The 21130-nt window shown below is 43.3% G+C and overlaps 1 protein-coding gene across 1 annotated transcript in view; it reads left to right on the top strand.

The window, feature by feature from the left end:
* Lrp2 (LDL receptor related protein 2) overlaps positions 1–21130 on the top strand; it is a 128188-nt gene that overhangs the window by 96686 nt on the left and 10372 nt on the right. The window contains exons 53-70 of the mRNA XM_005346519.2: positions 250–473; positions 1381–1558; positions 2655–2851; positions 3426–3671; positions 4583–4711; positions 5452–5568; positions 6722–6838; positions 7441–7557; positions 8775–8912; positions 10394–10516; positions 11483–11611; positions 14901–15032; positions 15761–15892; positions 17387–17530; positions 18222–18387; positions 19163–19291; positions 19995–20215; positions 20866–21042. Coding sequence (XP_005346576.1) covers positions 250–473; positions 1381–1558; positions 2655–2851; positions 3426–3671; positions 4583–4711; positions 5452–5568; positions 6722–6838; positions 7441–7557; positions 8775–8912; positions 10394–10516; positions 11483–11611; positions 14901–15032; positions 15761–15892; positions 17387–17530; positions 18222–18387; positions 19163–19291; positions 19995–20215; positions 20866–21042 — 2816 coding nt within the window. The remainder of the gene's footprint in view (positions 1–249; positions 474–1380; positions 1559–2654; positions 2852–3425; positions 3672–4582; positions 4712–5451; positions 5569–6721; positions 6839–7440; positions 7558–8774; positions 8913–10393; positions 10517–11482; positions 11612–14900; positions 15033–15760; positions 15893–17386; positions 17531–18221; positions 18388–19162; positions 19292–19994; positions 20216–20865; positions 21043–21130) is intronic.

Here is a 21130-nt window from a genome sequence, read left to right as displayed (position 1 = left end):
CTCTGTAGACCAGGCTGGTCTCGAACTCACAGAGATCCACCTGCCTCTGCCTCCCGAGTGCTGGGATTAAAGGCGTGCGCCACCACTGCCCGGCCGCTATTCCAGTTTTTGACTCTGACTTTTAATTGTTGCTTTCCTCAGATTCAGAGTGGTAGAAGAATTTTCTTACTTGAATCCAGTTCTCTCACTGGTCCTGGATGACATTTAGACGAGAGGTGTTATTTACATCCTTGCTCTTCCTGCCGCCAGGTTCTCTGATTTGGATGGCCACCACCGACAGACAGTGTATGATGGAACTCTGCCTCACCCCTTCGCTCTCACCGTTTTTGAAGACACGATTTTCTGGACGGATTGGAATACAAGGACAATCGAAAAGGGGAACAAGTACGATGGGTCAAACAGGGTGGTGCTGGCGAACACCACGCACAGACCCTTCGACATCCACGTGTACCATCCGTACAGGCAGCCGATCGGTGAGTCATTGGCAATGGACTTGGGTGTAGCTGCTTTATGGAACATGGTTTGCAGGAAGCCCATTGATACGTACGTCATTGAAACACATCTTGAATTAAGAGAAGCTCATTTCTGTACAGTGTTGCAGTAGAACCCTAGCCTTGTGCATTCTAGATGAGCCTCTACCGTTGAGCTACAGCTCAAGCTCTTGGCTTTTAGACTAGGTGTGTAGCTCAGACTGGCCTTGAAGTGACGTGACAGTCATGATCATGCCCTCTAACCACAGGCATTCCCGTAGTTAGTATTTTGGTGGAAGGACCGTTGTATTTGAAGGTGAGTTAAACAGTTAACCGGTTTCATCCCTAAATGCACTGAAAGATGAGGACATTTTATATCTCCATCAGTATGCAATTGTAACACCTATCAACTATCCCTTAATAACAAAATCAAAAAGAAGATTTTAGCCATTATGAAATCTTTAAAAGAAGATTATAGTCATTATGAAATATGACAGCATGTTTTGTGTCACACAAATATTATTCCCGTCTTCTAAATGTGCAGAGCACACATCTTCTAGATCTGGAGTATAATTTTCGTGGCTTTTCTGGGCCTGCTGTGTCATGGCATCTTGGAAGGGAAAATGAGAATTATCAATGGTACTCGGTATTTCTTTCTGAATGTTAATATTTTTCATAGGGGCTTACTGGAAGTTAAGTTAATCCTTGTCTTGAAGCAATAACTGAGAAAGACAAGGCACAGGCTGTCTGCATGGCCTCTGGTGTCCAAGCTTCTTTTGTCTAAATCGTTAGGACGAGGGAGGAATTGATAATGTCTGCCGAGAATTACAACTCACATTTGAAATCTGGTGCATGGATGCAGAACCACCAAGTTATATGACCGTGTACGCTTGCTTTCTTCCCTTTCAAGTGAGCAACCCCTGTGGTACCAACAATGGTGGCTGTTCTCATCTGTGCCTCATCAAAGCCGGAGGGAGAGGCTTCACCTGCGAGTGTCCAGACGACTTCCAGACTGTTCAGCTGCGAGGGCGAACGCTCTGCATGCCCATGTGCTCCAGCACGCAGTTCCTCTGCGGAAACAATGAGAAGTGAGGCGCCTGTTCCCCCGGCACATAATGGTCCCCCCTTGGGCCAACATTGACCTGTGAGGCCATTGGCAGGGAGTTTTCTGACTTTCTTTGAGACCGATTTTTGCTTGTAGCTCCTTGGCCTAGCCCAGGCAGGCCTGAAACTCACAGCAATCCTCCTGTTGCAGCTTTCTGAGTACTGTTTCTAATTTCTAATAAACTGTCCTGAGGTTTGAGGCCAGAGCGCTACCATTGCCAGGGGGCCCATTTTTTTTTTTTTTTTTGTTCATTTGTGTCACGCAGGGTTCATGCTTTTAGATGCATCTGTTTCCTACTAATGTCGTTTTTTTCTTTAACTGGACAAACCCTGATGTGCCTGTGTCATAGTTAGCTATTCATAACTGGTTCCATTTCCTTGGCATTGTAAATGAATAGAGTAATAAATGCATGTTTGACAGGATATGGAGATCTTTGGGTATAGGAGAGCAGTCTAGCTGAATTCTATTTTAATTTCAGAAACTACCCTCCTTAGTACCCTAGTTTACAGTCCCATGAGTAGTAAATAGGGCTCTTCTCTCCCCAATACTTATTTATTGTCAGGTTTCTTGGTAATAGCCAAGACAGCCACTGGGGTTTGGTGGTAGTTTTAATTTGCGTTTGCATATGCAAATCCCAGGGATGTTGCTTATTAGCTGTTTGTGTTATTCTCTTTAGAGAACCATTTCTTTAGGCCATTTGTTGATGGTCATTTTGCTTTTTGGGTTCATTGCAGTTCATTGTAAATTCTGGATATTAGCCCAAAATCTGTTTTAGAGCAGATAAAGACCCCCCCCCCCAATTCCTTGGACTATCTGGAGAGATAAACAGAGAGATAAAGCTCGGTTTGTGTTCCATGATGTGATCAATTAGAGGCCCCCAGCTTTCCAAAAAATACTCATATGCCTTCTTTAATTTAGGTAGACAATTTTAAACCATAGCTTCTAAAAGCATCGCTCAAAACTCCATCCCTTCCCCTCCCCCACTACTTGGGACTAGGGTCCAATTAATTTCTCCCTGTGGACATTGCTTACGTCATCGGTCCTCTGTGAGTTTCTACAGGCTTTCTATCTTTGTGCAGGTGTATCCCCATATGGTGGAAATGTGATGGGCAGAAAGACTGCGCGGATGGTTCTGATGAACCAGACACGTGCCCGCACCGCTTCTGCCGTCTGGGACAGTTCCAATGCCAGGATGGCAACTGTACAAGCCCCCAGGCCTTGTGCAATGCTCAACAGGATTGTGCTGATGGCTCTGATGAAGACCGTGCTCTCTGTGGTACGTTTTTGTCCTCTTTGCCCAATCCTTTAGTTGATTCTGTAGCAACCCAAAATCTGGCTCAAAAAATTTTTGGAGAAAAGTTAGGGTCCATCCTGTATTTAATAGAGGTTTTGAACTTCTAGGGTCAATAGTCGTAGATGGGGTAGTGCTAGGATAGGATCCTCCTTGAGCTGACATTGAGAAAGACAAATCCCTGTCCATTTAAAATGAGAGAGGACTGTATTTTAATTGAAACAGTACCTCAATACATCAAGAGTAGCAATAAGCCAGGCATATGCCTTTAATCCCAGCACCTGGGAGGCAGAGGCAGGAGGATCTTTGTGAGTTCGAGGCCAGCCTGGTTTATAGAGAAGAGTGAGTTCCAGGTCAGCCAGGGCTACACAGAGAAACCCTGTCTCAAACAACAACAACAACAACAAAGAAAGAAGAGAATAGCAATAATCCCAGTTTCAGAGTCTAATAAGAGCCTAGAATGTAAACCCCAGAGAAAGGAAGCTAAGGTAGAATTCTTTAGACCCCCCTGGTGTGAACTGACAGCTTCTCACCTGGTAACTGAATGCCTTGCTTGCAGAGCATCACCGGTGTGAAGCCAACGAATGGCAGTGTGCCAACAAGCGCTGCATCCCAGAGGCCTGGCAGTGTGACTCGGTGAACGATTGCCAGGACAACTCGGATGAAGAGAGTTCGCACTGTGGCAGCAGGACCTGCAAGCCCGGCCAGTTCAGGTGCAACAATGGCCGCTGCATCCCTCAGAGCTGGAAGTGTGATGTGGACAATGACTGTGGAGACTATTCCGACGAGCCTATCCACGAATGCAGTGAGTTCCCGGGGGCGGGCTTTGCAAGACCAGAGCAAGGCCAGCAGGTGGGGATGCACCCCCCACTTCAGCCCAGGGGAAGGGGATACCCTTTCTTGTCTTCCATTGCAAACTCCATCGCTGTGAGATAAAGCGAAGTAGAGTGGCTTTTATTTGTAACCAGACCCTGGCCGTACCTCCCCAGCATGGCACTAAGTGTCATGTGAAAGCAAGGTATGTGAGAAGCACTGATCAGAAACCCGAGGCTTAATCATTTTATAAGTAAATAAAGTGAGTCTCACTTTAGTGAATGGCCGTGACCACAGAACCAGCATTTCAGCTCAGGGAATTTACTCAAACCAAGTACATGCTCAGTATTAGTTGTGGTTTTATTGCTGCGAAGAGCCGCTGTGACCACAGCAGTTTTTATAAAGGAGGACATTTAATTGGGGCTGGCTTATAGTTCAGAGGTTTAGTTCATTCTCATCACGGATAAAAGCACAGCAGCACGTGCTTTTAGACAGACATGGTGCTGGAGAAGTAGCTTAGAGCTCTATATCTGTATCCTCAGAGAGCAGGAAGAGGGATAGATACTGGGCCTGGCTTGACTTTTGAAACTTCAGAGCCCATCCCAATGACAAGACCACACCCACTTCAACAAGGACACACCTACTGATGGTACTTCTGGTTATGGACCTGGGGGAGCCATTTCATTCAAACCACCACATCCCTTCCACTCCAAACCACATCACAACACTAATGAACGGGACTGAGATAGCAAGAAAAATTAGGGCTCTGTCATTACATCATCATCAGAGATGCCCAGAGTTTGTTTGGTGGTTACGTGGTAGTTGCAGATGCCGGCATCATGTGAGGAGACAGCAGCACTGGCACCCACTCACATTCTCATTTCCTGCTTTCTTCCTTTTCAGTGACAGCTGCCTATAACTGTGACAACCACACGGAATTCAGCTGCAAGACTAACTACCGCTGCATCCCAAAGTGGGCCGTGTGCAATGGCGCCGATGACTGCAGGGACAACAGTGACGAGCAGGGCTGCGGTAGGAGGGGCTCCGGGCGTGGGGGAGGGGCAAGAGAATGCCAGTGTCAATTGCTGCTGTCTCCTAAGGGTGTCTTTTCACCTCTGAAAAGGGACTTAATTCGTGTCATCTTAAATGACATCTGGCCCAAAAACATGTAATAATTTAAAGAAAATATAATTAAAATGTCTCCCCAATATAGAATCCTTATTCAGACACGGCAGGTGTAGATGGTAGAAGGCACAATATGCCTCAAGAGATTTCCAGATCTGGATGCATTATTTTATGACCATCATACCAGCCTTTGTGGCTTTTATAATCATCTATTGGGCAGCTGTAGTCACTCTGGCAACACGGAAAGAATTTATGGAAACTGTGGACAAAAGACCAAATAAATTAATGGAAATTAGGTATATACTATCTCTTGAAATCAAAGTGTCTTAGTTTATATTGTTTGAAAGAGAAAAAAAAAAGATAATGGGTCTAAACTTACTAGAGGCAATGTTGCACTGACTCCATTTTTAAGCCACTGACCATGTTTTAGCTTTTTGCTGCCCATTACAAACCTGACACCGTAAGGGCCAGTCACTGCGGCCATGCCTTTCTTCTCCACCAAAGGTAGAGAATAGGTTAGCTGACAGTGGCTGTCTCTGTGTCCCTACGTCTGAGAGCTTCAAGCATATGGAAACATAATTCTCAGACTGTATCCTAACGAAGCTGGGACCTTGGCTTATGCAGTCTTAATTGCGTGTGCTCTGCAGAATCTGTGCCATGCGGTCCTGGGGATTTCCGATGTAGAAACCACCAGTGCATCCCTCTCCGCTGGCAGTGTGATGCCTATGACGACTGCGGTGATAACTCCGATGAGGAGAGCTGTGGTGAGTGCTGGGGACTTCGCAATCCTAGGAGCCAGCAGGGCTGCGATGCCTGTTTGTGATTCATCCTCGGACAGTGGGACATCCGTTCTTGTGGCTTCTGAAATGCTAATAGGTTAAGCTTTGGGAGAAGGTATTTGTGAAGGGGGTTATTTGATCAAGTCTACTTTTCATCTCTTGCATTTATTTCCTCAAATTGTTTTTTTTTTCCTCCTCACACAAATGAGATGTTTTCTGACAAATGACAAAGAAAGAAGAAAGTAAGGAAAAGCACTGGCCCTTAGGACCTGAACCCAAAGCTTCTCCCCCAATGTGGTCTTAATAGCAGGGGAAGGAGTATTTCTGCTTATTTGCATGGTTATCACTCCTGGAATAGTTAACTCTTAGTAGAAGGTCTAATAACTCCTAGGGATGGGACGTGAGCCTGGGGGAAGGAAGCCGTATGTCTAGATGGCGCTACACTAAGCGTTCAGTTTGTGTCTGGAAAATGAGCTCCACCTGAGCACGTATCACTGGCTCATGACCAGAGGCAATTGGGAGAATTAGCGTATTGATCACACCAGCAAGTATCAACCTGCTGATACTTGTTAATATGAAAGGGTAGTCCCAGTCATGTGGGAGTCGGAAGCAAGAAACCCCAATATGCTTGGGTCAAAGTGTGTGATCACGGACAGCCTGGGAAACCTAGGGAGACTGAAAATACAGGCATGAGCCAGAGATGATACCCTAGGTCCTATTTCCACTATTCTGTGAACAGAAAGGTAATTAAGAAAGTTCATATTAAATGCTCTAATTGCAGTTAAAGCACACTTAGAGGAAAGGATTTGTTTTTAAAGACAGGGCCTCACTATACAGCTCTGGGTGTCCTGGGACTCGGTATGTAGACCAGGCTGGCCCCTGTCTCCCAAGTGCTGGGATTAAAAGCTGTGTTACCATTCCCAGTGAGTCAGAAGAAAAAGTTTTAGAATGGGGATGGAACACAGGACGGAACTGGGTACCCGTGGGCCTAGGCATCTCCCCAATCACACTCTCTCCCCAGTGTGATTCCCAGCGCACAGGACGGAACTGGGTACCCGTGGGCCTAGGCATCTCCCCAATCACTCTCTCCCCTGTGATTCCCAGCGCACACTCATGGCCAGGTGGCTTTTCTTTCCAGTTCCTCGGGAGTGCACAGAGAGTGAGTTTCGATGTGCAGATCAGCAATGCATCCCCTCTCGATGGGTCTGTGACCAAGAAAATGACTGTGGAGACAACTCGGATGAACGGGATTGTGGTAACTATCGGGGGCTTACAGAATCTTACGCTAGGACAGTGTAGGGACTCTAGTCTGCATTTTCTGTACTTTAACTTACAGTATTCTGATCTTATTGATGGGAAAAATAGTAAGGGATATCCTTTCTTTTCTGTTGAAACGGGGTTTCTCTGTAGCCCTGGCTGTCCTGGAACTCACTCTATACTCCAGGCTGACCTCAAACTCACAGATATCCTCCTGCTTCTGCCTCCCAAGTGCTGGCACGTGCCATCCCTGTCTGGCCAGAAAGAGTATCTCATTTTAATTTAGCTGTGACCCAGAAGCCGGCCTTCATTTCCATTGCGCTTCTAAATAAACACAGGTCACGTGACCATGGCGTAAGCAGCCAGAGAACTGGGACAGAAAATCTGAGTAAATACTGACTTTGGGGATTGTTATTATTTTTTTTTTTGCGGTGAGATCTGCTAACAGGTGATAGGTGTGCCCATCTCCATATGCTGAATAGAGAAGTTGATCTGTTTTATTGGTCATTGACTGAGCTGTGAGCCAGCCAGAGGGTGTGGGCAGGAGGCCATGATGGCCTCTTCACACTCTCCTGCCACGAGACCATCTTTTCCCTTCAGAGATGAAGACGTGCCACCCCGAACATTTTCAGTGTGCGAGTGGACACTGTGTGCCCAACGCATTGACGTGTGATGGGAGAGCAGATTGTCTGGATGCTTCCGATGAATCCAGTTGTCGTAAGTGCCTGCTCGCTTGAGCTTCTGCGTGTCCGAGTGTTGAAATAGGAGCAGTGGGCTGTGTCCCGCCACCCAGCTAGCTTTACCCGAAATAATTACACGGACACTGTATTCTTTTAAACACTGCTTGGCCCTTTAGCTCTAGCCGTTATTGGCTAATTCTGATATCCAGATCAACCCATCGCTAATAATCTGTGAGCACCAGTCTTAGTGAGCACCGGTCTTACCGGGAAGATTCTAGCCTACGTCCATCCTGGGTCAGAGCTTCATCGCATACGCTCTCAGAGAGCAGAGCTCTCGCGTCCGCCCTGGAGATGGGAGCATGGCGTCTCTGCTCCAGACAGCAGAGCTGTCGAGTCTGAGCTCACTTCCTCTTCCTCCCAGCATTCTGTTCTGTTTACTCCACCCACCTATGTTCTAAGCTATGAGCCCAAGCAGTTTGTTTATTACTTATCCAATGAAATCAACAGATTGATATATGACACTCCCACATCATCCAAGCACACGGGAATGGCAATTTAGACACAATTCACCTCTTAGCTTAGAAGCATAAGTGTGTTCTAGTCAGCCTTTAGGATCCCAGATGTTTGCAGTGGCCATTCAAATGCAAATTATCAGCAATATTTTAAGTAGAATGTACTAACAGTTTTCATTATTGGCTATTGTACAAATCACTAACTGGACAAAGCATTTCAGATGAAGAAGGCAATAGCTATGAATGAGCACATATAAAGAACTTGGGTTGAGAATCTACAGCATTACAGTGTTATGGTGTATGCACGATAATGTTTAAAGATCATTTTAAAAACAAAACCCCTCACATCTTAGTATTTTGAATCACTGAATAAATATTTAACTGCACTTGTCACCTTCTAATGCTCAAAGAGACATTAAAAAATGATGGGGAAAAGACAGTTCCAATGCAGGTGGCTGGTGCCTATGGGATTATTTGTGTCACTGAAAACTGGGCTCAGAGACAGGGGCTGCCCTGGAACTAGGATGGCCTGAACTTGGGGCAGATCCACCCACCTCTGCCTCCCGAGTGCTGGGATTGAAGGCGCGTGCTACAGTGCTCAGCCAGACTCATCCCTTTTCAAGCTTACAATAAGCAGAGCCACAGGGTAATGAATAACAGGGAACCACGTTGGCAAGAGTGGAGGGAGATCTAATAGGTAGGGCATGCTCGTCTCACGTGTGCCTCCCTTCCTCCCCAACAGCTACTCGCTTTCCCAACGGCACCTACTGCCCAGCTGCCATGTTTGAGTGTAAAAACCACGTGTGTATCCAGTCGTTCTGGGTCTGTGACGGAGAAAACGATTGTGTTGATGGCTCTGATGAGGAGCTTCACCTGTGCTGTAAGAGGGAGAGGGGAGGGTGGAACGGGCACCGCCCTGTCGGGCAACCTTCTCAGTGCTCCTCAAGGGCAGTGTGTGAGCTGGCAGCTGTGTCATGCTGCACAACCAGTATTGGTGATTTCACTTAGTCTTCTGGCTTTTGTTCTCCAACCGCAGATTCTAAAATCCACGATTTTGAGCCTTAAGACTGTAGCAAGCATGGAAGCCAGAAGCGCACACACATGCGGGAGCACCGGTTGTGGTCTCCTCTGCTCCCTCCTTGAACCGCACCTTCCCCTGGTTTTGTAGATCAACCCATGACCTGATCCTTGAAACCACTTCTATCTACATAATAATTCAAGACCATCATATATAACACACACACACACACACACACACACACACACACACACACACACACACATTTTCTGAGGCAGAATCTGTAAGGATGGGGCCTTTTTCAGATTAAATGTGCATAGGTACATGTATGTCTGTGCAACACATTACCTGAGCCCAGAAGAGGGTGTCCGAGCCCCTGGGAATGGAGTTACAGATGGAGTGAAATTGCTATTGTCTGGGGCCATTAGGGCAAAGCTAGTGCAATAATTCTCACCCTGTCTTCTCCTGCTGGGAACGGTGGCATTGCTCAGGAAAGTGAGAAATGCAAATTCATGGGCTTGGCTAGGTCCAGAGATTTGATTCCCAGGATTCATGTTTCCTTCTTTCCTAGAGAACATCCAATGGCTGTATTTTCACAGTGCCTTCCAGCACTGCCTAATGTTGTCTTAACTAATCAGTTCTGTCTTATTTTGTTTTTAACTTCATGGCTTGACATTTTAGAGAAGCCTTTAGGGAGATGCTTCTCTTTGTAAGGCAAAATAGCCATAGTTAAGAAAATTTTGGAGAGATGAGGATACATGTGCATGAGAGTGTGCATGTATGTGCACACACACACTCACACACGCTCACACTCACAAACAGACACACACACACACACACACAGGGACACACACACAGAGTGGCAGAGACTCAAGCAAATGTTAGCATACTTTTCTAACGTTCTACCAGCCATCCACAGCAAATAATACAAGTAGTCATTCCACTAAGAGTAGCAGCTCCATGGCCCACACGTGTCCCCCTCATTTGTGCCCTAGCCACAGAGATCTTTATAAAGGTTTCAAGCCTACCATGTTCTTTCCTGATTCATCTCTTTCCCTTTTGGGTTCTTTTCTGACCCGCCTCCCTGTGTTCCCTAGGAGGGGGCTCCACCTCTAGGTAAAGTCTATTCCTGCTTGAATGAAGTGCCATGGGAATAAAGGCTGAGTCTTTCTTGCTCTTCTCTCTATCTAGGATACACCTAGCACCCGCAACAGTGTTATGTATCTGAGATTAATCAGATAAGCAAGCGGATGGATGGATGAATGATGAATGAATGAAGTGGGCCTATGGGATAGCCTGGAGTAGAGTAGGTTGTTATTCTACTTTTATTTTGTTTTTTTCAGTCAATGTTCCATGTGAGTCGCCGCATCGTTTCCGGTGCGACAACAGTCGCTGTATTTATGGTCACCAGCTTTGCAATGGTGTGGATGACTGCGGAGATGGGACAGATGAGAAAGAAGAACACTGTAAGCAAAACGGGAAAGGGGGAAGGCAGAAACCAGGGTCCTTAGATGTTTTAAGACGCTCTTCTGGGGTTTCCTTCTGCCCTGCCGAGGAGGCTTGCTTTGTGTCCGTGATAGTGTATCTCAGTGAACACGAACACATATGTGGCTCCTGTCACCCACCCCCTTCCCATCTCACCTGAGTGAGATGTTGACATGCCCCTTAAAAGTCAGTCTTTGTTTCAACATTTAATAAGCTACTTCCAATGAGAGAAGACTACATGCTGGTTGAGTCACCGTCCAAGATGAGACTTGGTTACTCTACCCCTGATAGTTAGTTGCTAATTGCTAATCTGGTATGTGAGTGTATAGTCCTTCCCATGCCCAGCTGAAAAGACCGTGGTAAGTAAGGCACCAAACAGTTTCTCACCGACCTTCTTTGTTAAGGACAGGCTGGGCTCACTCTTTTCAAACCTCTTCCCCATAAGCACGTGGTCTGTCTTCCCTCTTCCCAGCTGCTTTGTCATTGTCTAACCTGGACGTCCTGACGCTTAAACTGATGCCCAGTGCTTTCAGTTTCTGATCTGGGGGAGTCGACTTCTCTCATCAGTCTGTGTTACTCAGAGTAGTTGGTGCTGCTGCAACCAGCAAATCTCCAAGTCTTAACACAACAAAGATTTCTTTCTCCTTTGTATAAAGGGCAGCACAGCTTGCATAGCATCCTCCAGCTTGGAGCTCATCACCTGACTACCTGACTGCCAAGGTTATAGCCCCAGCATATGAGACAGCATGAGGGCTCATGGGGCTTTTAATTGCTTCAGTCCAATTGTGACATATGCCACTTCCAATTCACAGACCATTGGCTAGAACGAGCCATTTGGTCTCAGTCTAGCTGCAAGGGAGCCTGGCGAAAGAAGGGAAGTGTGCATTTACTTGTGAGTAGAGGAACTGAAGCATTTTGTTTCAATGAAGTTTGTTCTTTAATTGCAGGTAGAAAACCAACCCAGAGACCTTGCACACAAACTGAATATAAGTGCAGCAATGGAAACTGCATTTCGCAGCACTATGTGTGTGACAACGTTGATGACTGTGGTGACCTTTCTGACGAAAATGGTTGCAGTAAGTAAACATTTAGCTTTGTATTTCATTATAGTAAATTAACCAAATACACTCTGGAATGGCTCAACCCCCGGTCTCAGACACAGGTGTAGTCGAGGATCACTTACAACTCCTGATTCTCCCGCCTCTGCCTCCAAGTGCTAGGATTATAGTAGACTTTGGGCTGGAAGAGATAACATAATCAAGGGAAGGACTGGGTTTATTTGACACTGTTGAGGATATATTAGTAGTATATATTTTTGATTTCCCTTCATAGCTTATATATATTCCATATATAATATGAAATAATATATTATCTAATATACATACCCTCTCTATATGCCTTCTCTAAATATGCCCGCTGTATATATGCTTTCTCTATATATGATCTCTCTCTCTATATATACATATATATATATATATATATGTATATATATAGAAAGCATATATCTCAGATATATCTATGCAAGGAGAGTGACCTCTGGTTCCCTCTGTCACAGTCTGATCTTTAATCCTTGGTGTCTTTAAGTAATCAGTCAGTTAATTAGCTCTTGTTAGTATGTGTACCCATGAATGCCATAGTCTGCCCCATTTGGGCGTTATTGGTTCTCTCCTCCTTTCTATAGAATTCAGGGATGAAATTTAGGCCTCCAGTGAGAGTCTGAGATTGGCCATGTTAGCTCCAAGTGCTTTCAGCTTCTTGGTTTCAGATTCATGATATGGTCTCCCCTCCACACACCACCCCTACCCTGAGGCCTGCAGAAGACTTTTTGACAATTACTAAATGACCATGCGTTGGTTTGCCACGTATCCCATACTCCCTCAGCGGGACATGGAGGGTTTGGCAAGATGAAATTACTTGATTAAGCTCTTAATAGAATTTATGAAGCTGGGTGGCAGATTTGGGTTTTGACATGAAGAACTTGATATATATATCAAGCTTCAGGAGGCTAGCCAATTTCCGACTTTGACTTGTGGCTTTCTCTTGTTGCCTGTGCCTGCCTGTGTTTATCTATTGTGTACACTTTCTTTTCAAGTGGAATTACTTAGAGGAAATAAGAGGTATGGCATTAACTTCTTTTCACATAATAAGTGTAGTGATATAGAATTCATATATGCTATTCATTTGATACAAGTGTAGAGTTCTTTTTTCTTTTTTAAAAGTTTTATTTCCAGACTGAGTCTCACTATGTAGCCCTAGCTGTCCTAGAGCTTACTATGTAACTCAGATCTGCCTGCCTCCACCTTTGGAGTACTGGGATTAAAGACATGTGTCTGGCTAGGTATAGAATTATTTATAAATGTCAATTTTGTTGTCTCTATCTCTCCCCATCTCTTCCCTCCTTCATATTCTATAGAATGCTTCAATTGTGATTTTTAAACATTTAAGATAATGCATCATGATGCTTGGCAATAGAAACATACCTCACTTGAGTGTTGAGTGTGCTTGGGGCACCCAAGCTTTACCCAGTCACTACATACATTTCCCGACATGGAAAGACATGAACATTTTCCTAGCACCATCCAATTATAAAGGAAATAAACTGATGTCAGGTCAAAGATAGAATTTCTGTGATCATAAAGATAGAGTGACTTGCTCTCTTATTCCTTTTTCACAAATTGGAAACCGGTGAGACTGACCGTCTTGTAAACAGACAGCCATAGGCTTCTTTTCTTAGAGGCTGGTTGCTAGGCAACCACCAGCGCTGAGCTGGATGCCCAGCCCTGATGCCACTGTTCCATGGATTAGGGTGATGGCTAGATGTTCCTTTTGATGTTTCTGGTCTTCAAACGAAAGACATTACATGAAAATCTTTCATTCCATATCCTGCGATGGCCCTGCTCTCGTTAAGGTCCCTGGCTTTGAAAGAGTATGATTCATTCTTGACCTTTTAGAGCTGAGAGAGGTCCACAAAGCCCAGTGACACAATCGTGAGACTATCTCAATGCAGAGAGACTATGGCACTAGAAAGAGAGAAAATTACGATGATCTTACCAATGCATGGCAAGTAGACAATTCAGACACACTCAAAACACTGAAACTACTCAGAAAAGCTAGAAAGCTGGGAAGGTTTATTTGTTTAGGAATATGTAGTTATCTGCAGCGAAGGGCATTCATTCTTCTACTCAGTGTTTTTAATCCATCCAAAGTATACAAATGAAAACCTTCACTAGGCTATAAGAGATCCGCAGATGTGGTTAGAAAGACAGAAATAAATCTATTTTGAGCTGAACAAGGAGATTCCACTGTTTCTTTAGCTCAGAGGTTAAGAACATTCATTGCCTGCTTTTCCAAAGGTCCTGAGTTCAATTCCCAGCAACCACATGGTGGCTCACAACCATTTGTAATGGGGTCTGGTGCCCTCTTCTGGCCTGCAGGCACACACACAGACAGAATATTATATACATAATAAAAAAAAATCTGTTAAAAAAAACTCAGCTATAATGGCAGTCAAGCAGGAGTATTGTTAAAGTAGTTTAAGATCCACATATATTATAAAATTATTTTATTATCATTATTATTTATATAAGAGAAATTTTATTATTATTATAAAAAATAATATTTTTATATAATATTATATAATAATATTTATTATATAATAATAAAATTGTATAACACGACTGTATATTATACCACATCCTGATGAACATTCTTCCAATTAACCAGTCAATAATTGGAAATTTTATAATAATAATAAAATTTCTCTTATAAGTTTCTCTTATGCTCTTTAAGGCTCTACATATGAACTAAGCAAATTTCCAACACACTTAACTGCCTTAAAAAAAACAGAAAAGGAAACCTGGATATGGTTATTAAAAGCTTAGATTTAGTCTTTATCACAAGTGTTTTGTGTATGAAAATTGTATAACACGACTGTATATTATACCACATCCTGATGAACATTTTTCCAATTAACCAGTCAATAATTGGAATAATTATACTCAAACCATTTTCTAGCCTGCATCTGTGTGCATGCATGAGTGTGTGTGTGTGTGTGTGTGTGTGTGTGTGTGTGTGTGTGTGTGTAATCTACCTAACACCTATCTACCTGCTTACATAAGATGAATGAGCAAGAGCATTTGATGGAGTTGGTTGGATGTTCTGAGGCCGAGCCTGGTACTGCTACAGCTATGATGGGAAATGGCCTTAAGGACCATTACACATTTGTGTAGATGGCATCCAGACCACTTATAGAACCTAGATCCACTCTGCTTCAGGACCTCTGGAAATGGGTCATCTGGAGGTTGTGTATAGTTGGCTATATGTCTGCGTGTTTGTGGCTGATCTGACCTATGATTCTGTTTTCAGATCTAGGAGCAAACAGAACATGTGCTGAAAACATCTGTGAACAGAACTGTACCCAGTTAAGCAACGGAGGATTTATCTGCTCCTGTAGACCTGGGTTCAAATCTAGTACTCTGGACAGAAATTCCTGCCAAGGTAGAATATTTTCCTTCTGTTGTTATTTAGAGAAATTTACATTTTTATGGTCTCCGTTTATTGCCTTATTACTAAACCATTGTATAAGTTCCTTAATGTGGTTTCCTCACTCAGTGCCAAATAATGAAGGTCTTGATGGTGACGGCTGTCCGTTATACCAGTCCACGAAGTAAAAGCACCAGAAATCACAGCATTTCATCCCAAGTCACAACCCACGTGGTTGTCACATACCTACTTAGGTATCAATGGGTTCTGTGACATTGAGCTCAGTAGGTAGCTCATCAAGGTTGTCAGAGAAGAATGATGTCAGGGGTCTTTCGTCGTGTATACTACTGTGTCTCATTCAAACCTAGGGCATCCTGTGTACTGGATACAGCTCAGTTGTTATACCAAATGAATGAGTCTTCCTGTAGCTGTTTATTTATCAGAACAGAAGCAATGCCAAATACCAGCCATATAGGTGTTTTTGGCAAGGAAACATTTGCCTTACCATTGTATGAAGTTATGCCGCGTTAGTTAAAATAATCCTCTGTCCATTGTTGAGCGGCATAGGGACTTTGGGGTCAATAGTAGTTTACTGTGGATTTTTTTTATTGTGAACTATGTCATCAACACATTTTGGTTTCATTGCTTGTTTTCACATGCACTCTTAGTCCACTTGGCTTGTGAACTCCAGTTCTGACTGGGTCGGAATCCATGTTGCATACTTTCTTTTTCTTTGCCTGCAGACATCAATGAATGTGAGGAATTTGGCATCTGCCCCCAGAGCTGCCGAAATAGCAAAGGAAGTTATGAATGTTTCTGTGTGGATGGCTTCAAGTCTATGAGTAGCCGTTATGGAGAGCGGTGTGCCGCTGAGGGTATGACGGGTTCACTTCCGAGGGACAGAAATCCTGAAGAGTGTGATGGAGCAGGAAATGAACTTCCACTTCTCTCTCGTCTTCTGTTAGCTTTAGACTCCAAACTATTGCCCTCTAACAAAAGCGTACAATTAGTTAAAAGACAGATTTTAGTTATTATTCTGAATTTAGCCTCTTCTATACCTGGATAAAAATTTCTAAAATAGGAGACACAAATAACAGGAGGTTGTAGCAAAATATAACAAATTGATGATATGGTAGTACCCAGTCCAGTGTGACTGAAGATTTGAAGCCACAAAACCTGAGGTGAACCAATCCGGGACACTGACATATTTCTTTGGTATAGTTCATGAATTGCTGGTCACAAAGAGCAAGGCAGGTACATTCAGAACATTGTGGATTTTAGGTTAATGCCTATATATATCTAAGAACCTAGTTAAAGAAAGGACACCATAAATACTAAATGGAAATGTCGAAAAGAAAAAGAATATAAGTCCAGAAGCATTATGTTCCAAATTGCAGAGATCTGGCCTAAATCAACCTTTCCCAGTTAAGGAGTATATAGTCTTATTTAGGATTTGAAATTGGTGCTGGAATTTAAGAAACCTACTGAGAAAATAGCAAGTTAAAGTGGCCAAAACCTCTACACCAATACACGGTGTAAGGCGAGTGCTTGAGGTGTACATTTGATTAGTATTCTGTCCTCCAGGGTGAGAATAAATAGAACCTAGAGTGAAGGCATTTGAGCAGCTGGCCGGTCCCGCAATTAAGTAGCAAATTTAAAAATTTTTAAATCTTTTAACTAAGGGGATAGCTGAACTAAATTAGAATATTCATATGAAACATAATGTCAAGTCTGAGGAAATATATAATAAGTGAACTTTTAAAAGTCACTTAAATCACATTTGATTGACATTTTGCAAGTAAATTAAAATCTTAAAATTCCGGAGAAGTATTTTGGGATGAGTCACCGTTGAAAGAGCTACTTTAGGCTTTAGGAAAAAACCCTGCAAACTCAAGAACAAGCTGGCTTGTTTCTCATTAGCTGGCAGTTAAATTGGGCTATGGGGATGATTACCTGTTAAGACAATCACAAAACCTGTCAGTCAAGAGTGAGGGTTGTGAATACCGTGTTTATTCTGTGAGATATTCTGTCTACGGCCCTTTCAGTGGGTGAGGGAAAGACTTGCAGTAAAAATGAGAACTCTTTGTAGTGGTCTCGATCTTGTCTAAACTGCCTCTGGTGGCAAAATAAACAAAGGAATAAATAAATAAATAGTAAAGAAAGGAAAGAGCGGTGCCTGAGGATTTTGACTGGCAGAGTAGTCAGCTTTGATGGTCAGATTTCTCTAAAACTAACTTTTCCCTCTACTCCCTCTTTTCCTCCCTTTTCTCCCTGCCCCCCCCCCCCCCAAAGAAATACCTACAGTGTGTTGATACCTCCTTGACTTCAAGTGAAATCGGTTAGACAAAGCGGCCCCTTTTTGCTTACAGGTAACCCTCCTCTGCTGCTCCTGCCCGAGAACGTTCGAATCCGGAAGTACAATGTCTCATCTGAGAAGTTCTCCGAGTATTTGGAAGAGGGGGAACATATCCAAACCATTGACTATGACTGGAACCCCGAGAGCACGGGTGTCAGTGAGTATAAGATCTGCACACATTGTGTTGAATTTTCTGGTTTTTTTTTAGATGATGCCTTTTGCAGCTAATTGTCCCGCATGATTTTCTCTGATTGTGTGCCCTTTGAAGATTGAACCGTATTTTTTGTATTTTTCACATTTATTTACCCAATGTAATATGTTTATTTCAAGAATGATAGGGAAGAGGTATAAGCCAATATGCTCTAAGACTCAGTCTTAATCTGTGTATAATTAGATTAACCTCAGTGCTTAGAGGTGGGAGGCAGGAGAATTGCAAGTCAAAGAACCTACCATGAACCACTACATAGCAGGATCTCGTCTTGGAGAGAGGAAAAAGTCATATGTATAAGCAGGTCATATAAATACCTGTTAAATAACTTCTCAGCCTTTTGGTTAAGACTGAGTATAAAACACTTTTTGTATGCTGTCATACAGGGCTTTCACCTTTGTGAAAGGAGTGTGATTTCTATATAATCTGTTTTGAAAACTAGCCCCTTAGCTAAACTTATCTTCCAATAGAGATTATTAAGAAAATATCGCCAAGAGATAAGCCGAGCCTTTCTTGTTAGTAACCCAGGTATAATGTGTTTATTGCGGTTTGATGTAAGGGAATTAAGATGGAAATGAAGCAGAGAGATCAGTAAATGACTCCACTCCAAGACCCTCTCTCGCTGTGCCTTCTTCTCTAGGTGTTCTCTATTACACTGTGCTGGGCCAGGGCTCTGAATTTGGCGCCATCAAACGAGCCTACATTCCTGACTTTGAATCTGGTAGCAATAATCCCATTCGTGAAGTTGACCTGGGCCTGAAATACTTAATGCAGCCAGATGGATTAGCCGTGGACTGGGTTGGAAGGTAAATATGTCCCCCGTCTCTCTGGCCTGTTTCTTTTTCACGGGGGAGTGCTGGTTTAAGTTCATCAAGGTGCGTGAACTCAGTCACAAGCACAGCTGTTACTGTGCCTGGGCCTGCTCTGGCCACAGCAATCACCCCTGCATGCAATACAATTCCCTCTGAGTGCAGTACAAACATTGTCTTTTTCTATATTCAGTGTGTGCTACAGAAGGGTTCGGGAAAAGCACCCAGGTCAAAATTCTGTGTTTCAAGACTAACTTTGAGTTTGTCAGCATTGACTAATTCAGTGGTAGAATTCTCAAAGAGAATTAGTTAAAGATATCTCCCACTGGTAATTATTTGGAAAAAGGAACAAGGCAGTTTTTAGTATCTAAGCTAGCTGGTACCAACTGGTACCAAAGCTATAGAGCCTCAGAGAATGAGGGAATTAAGCTACAGGCCTTCTCTCTGCTTAGTAGGAAAAACTTGCAGCCTTAGACATGGAAAGAGGGCAGGCTAGCTGTACTGAGTTTGTTAATTTGAAATGTTCTTTCCATTCCTCTTTGGGGATGGTGCTCAATTCTTCTTGATTACAAGTTGGGCTCTTTGCCAAAGGGACACAGACTCCTGGGCAGTAAAAATTAAATCACATGCCTTAATCTGCCCATGGAGGCTTGTGATCTGCTGTATCCACTACAGGCACAGAACTTATAAACCCAGTTTTCTCGTGTCCACATTTCTCTTCAATGATTGGCCCAGGCTTTTCTGTTGTTTAACTCTGCCCCTCTCCATTCAGGCATATCTACTGGACAGATGCCAAGAGCCAGCGGATTGAGGTGGCCATGCTTGATGGAAGGTACCGGAAGTGGCTGATTGCTACTGATCTGGATCAGCCAGCTGCCATCGTTGTGAATCCTAGGCTAGGGTAAGCGTTTGAAGGAATGCTTTAGCCCACACACAGTTTCCAATGGTGAAATTCCACTTTGGGGTATATATGAGCGGCTGTCTGCTTTCATTTCATCTGACTCCCTTTCATCTGCATGCATTAAAAGGTATCTTGCTGACTGAAATTCAGATAACAATTTGGTTATATTACACTGGCCATAAAAACTTTATGTATGAAAAATACATAAAAGAGATGTTCATGCATATACATTGCATTATTTATAGAAATACTTTAAATGGCAGTTGACCACAACACAAGAACTAGTTTGGTCTTCTTGATTTTTGACATTTAAGTAGACATTTAGCATTTGTGTAGTGACACCTAAATTCTTCCTTATTTTGAGTAGATACTTTTGCTGTTTGGGCAGGACCAGTGTGTCCTATGTTTGTATATGAAACATATGAGTTGTTATTACTTTTATTCCTTTTCCACGTGTGAAATCATGGCCCCTAGTAGTGATGTGCTTCCCGGAGAAGTACTAACTCCTAATGTGGACTTGACCTCAGCACTGAACTTTGCTTCTTCTGTATAACATGTGTTGGAAGGCAAGAGTCATCTGTGTAAAGAGAGTGTAACTCACTCTCAGGGAAATTTTTGGTTGCACCGTTGACGTTCCCTGTGCCACAGTAATAGGGAAGCACCACTAGACAAAATGCTGCAACCTGGGAATTTTCTGTTACAGGCTCATGTTCTGGACCGACCAGGGAAAGCAGCCTAAAATCGAGTCCGCCTGGATGAATGGGGAGCATCGCACTGTTCTGGTGTCTCAGGACCTTGGCTGGCCAAATGGCCTGTCCATAGATTATCTGAACGATGACCGAATCTATTGGAGCGACTCCAAAGAGGACGTGATTGAAACAATAAAATACGATGGGACCGACAGGAGAGTCATCATAAACGAAGGTTGGGAATGAGTCACAGTTTACATATTCATAATCGTCTAATAATTTCCAGTGTGTCTTAGGATACAGTTGATGTGATTCCTCAGATTTGTTCCCATCAATTCCCAACTGCTATATTAAATGCAAATGAATTCATAACAACGATCCTTTTTGTAATTTTAAGCAGCAGTATCAGGTAAGATTTCTGTTAGGTCCCTCTGAGATTGTGTCTTCCACATGCTAAATGTGTGTCCTTCCTAATCTACATCAAACTGCGTCTAGACACATTCATTTTCCGTGTGCTAGTGTTCTTGTGTCCAACTAGAAACATGAAGAAGGAAAGGAGTATTTTGTTTTATTGTCGAAAATCCAAAACAGAGCTGTAACAATTCAGCGCATAGCACATTTCCCCTAACTGGCCAGAATTGTCTTATCTGGTAAGCAGGAAGGGCCTCAGTTCATCCCACTTTTTAAAAATGGAATAAAATCAGCAGCTTTAAAGTGAGACCATTTATAATAATCCAGTTTATCTAGAGCTCCACGTATCCCTTCCAGGAAGTCCATCCAGCTAGCTAGCTATTACCTCAAGCCAAACAACAACAGTCATAGGAGTGCTGGGGATTGTTTCATTCACTAATGTATAATAATTGTTTTTCCACTATTGATGAGCAGCAATGAGGCCATTCAGCCTGGACATCTTTGAAGACCAGCTGTACTGGGTAGCTAAGGAGAAGGGAGAAGTGTGGAGACAGAATAAATTTGGGAAAGGAAACAAAGCGAAGGTGCTGGTGGTGAACCCGTGGCTCACGCAAGTTCGAGTCTTCCATCAACTGAGATACAATCAGTCAGGTAATACACGGTTTTGGGATGCGATGAACTGGACACCCAGTCTTGGAAGGATGGCTGTAGCATTAGTGCATGATAGTGGTCCTGATGG

This window comes from Microtus ochrogaster, chromosome 4 (genome assembly GCF_000317375.1).
Source record: "Microtus ochrogaster isolate Prairie Vole_2 chromosome 4, MicOch1.0, whole genome shotgun sequence".
Lineage (NCBI taxonomy): Eukaryota > Metazoa > Chordata > Mammalia > Rodentia > Cricetidae > Microtus > Microtus ochrogaster.
The sequence above is the reverse complement of the archived record's forward strand: the minus strand, read 5'-3'. Positions and strand labels throughout refer to the sequence as shown.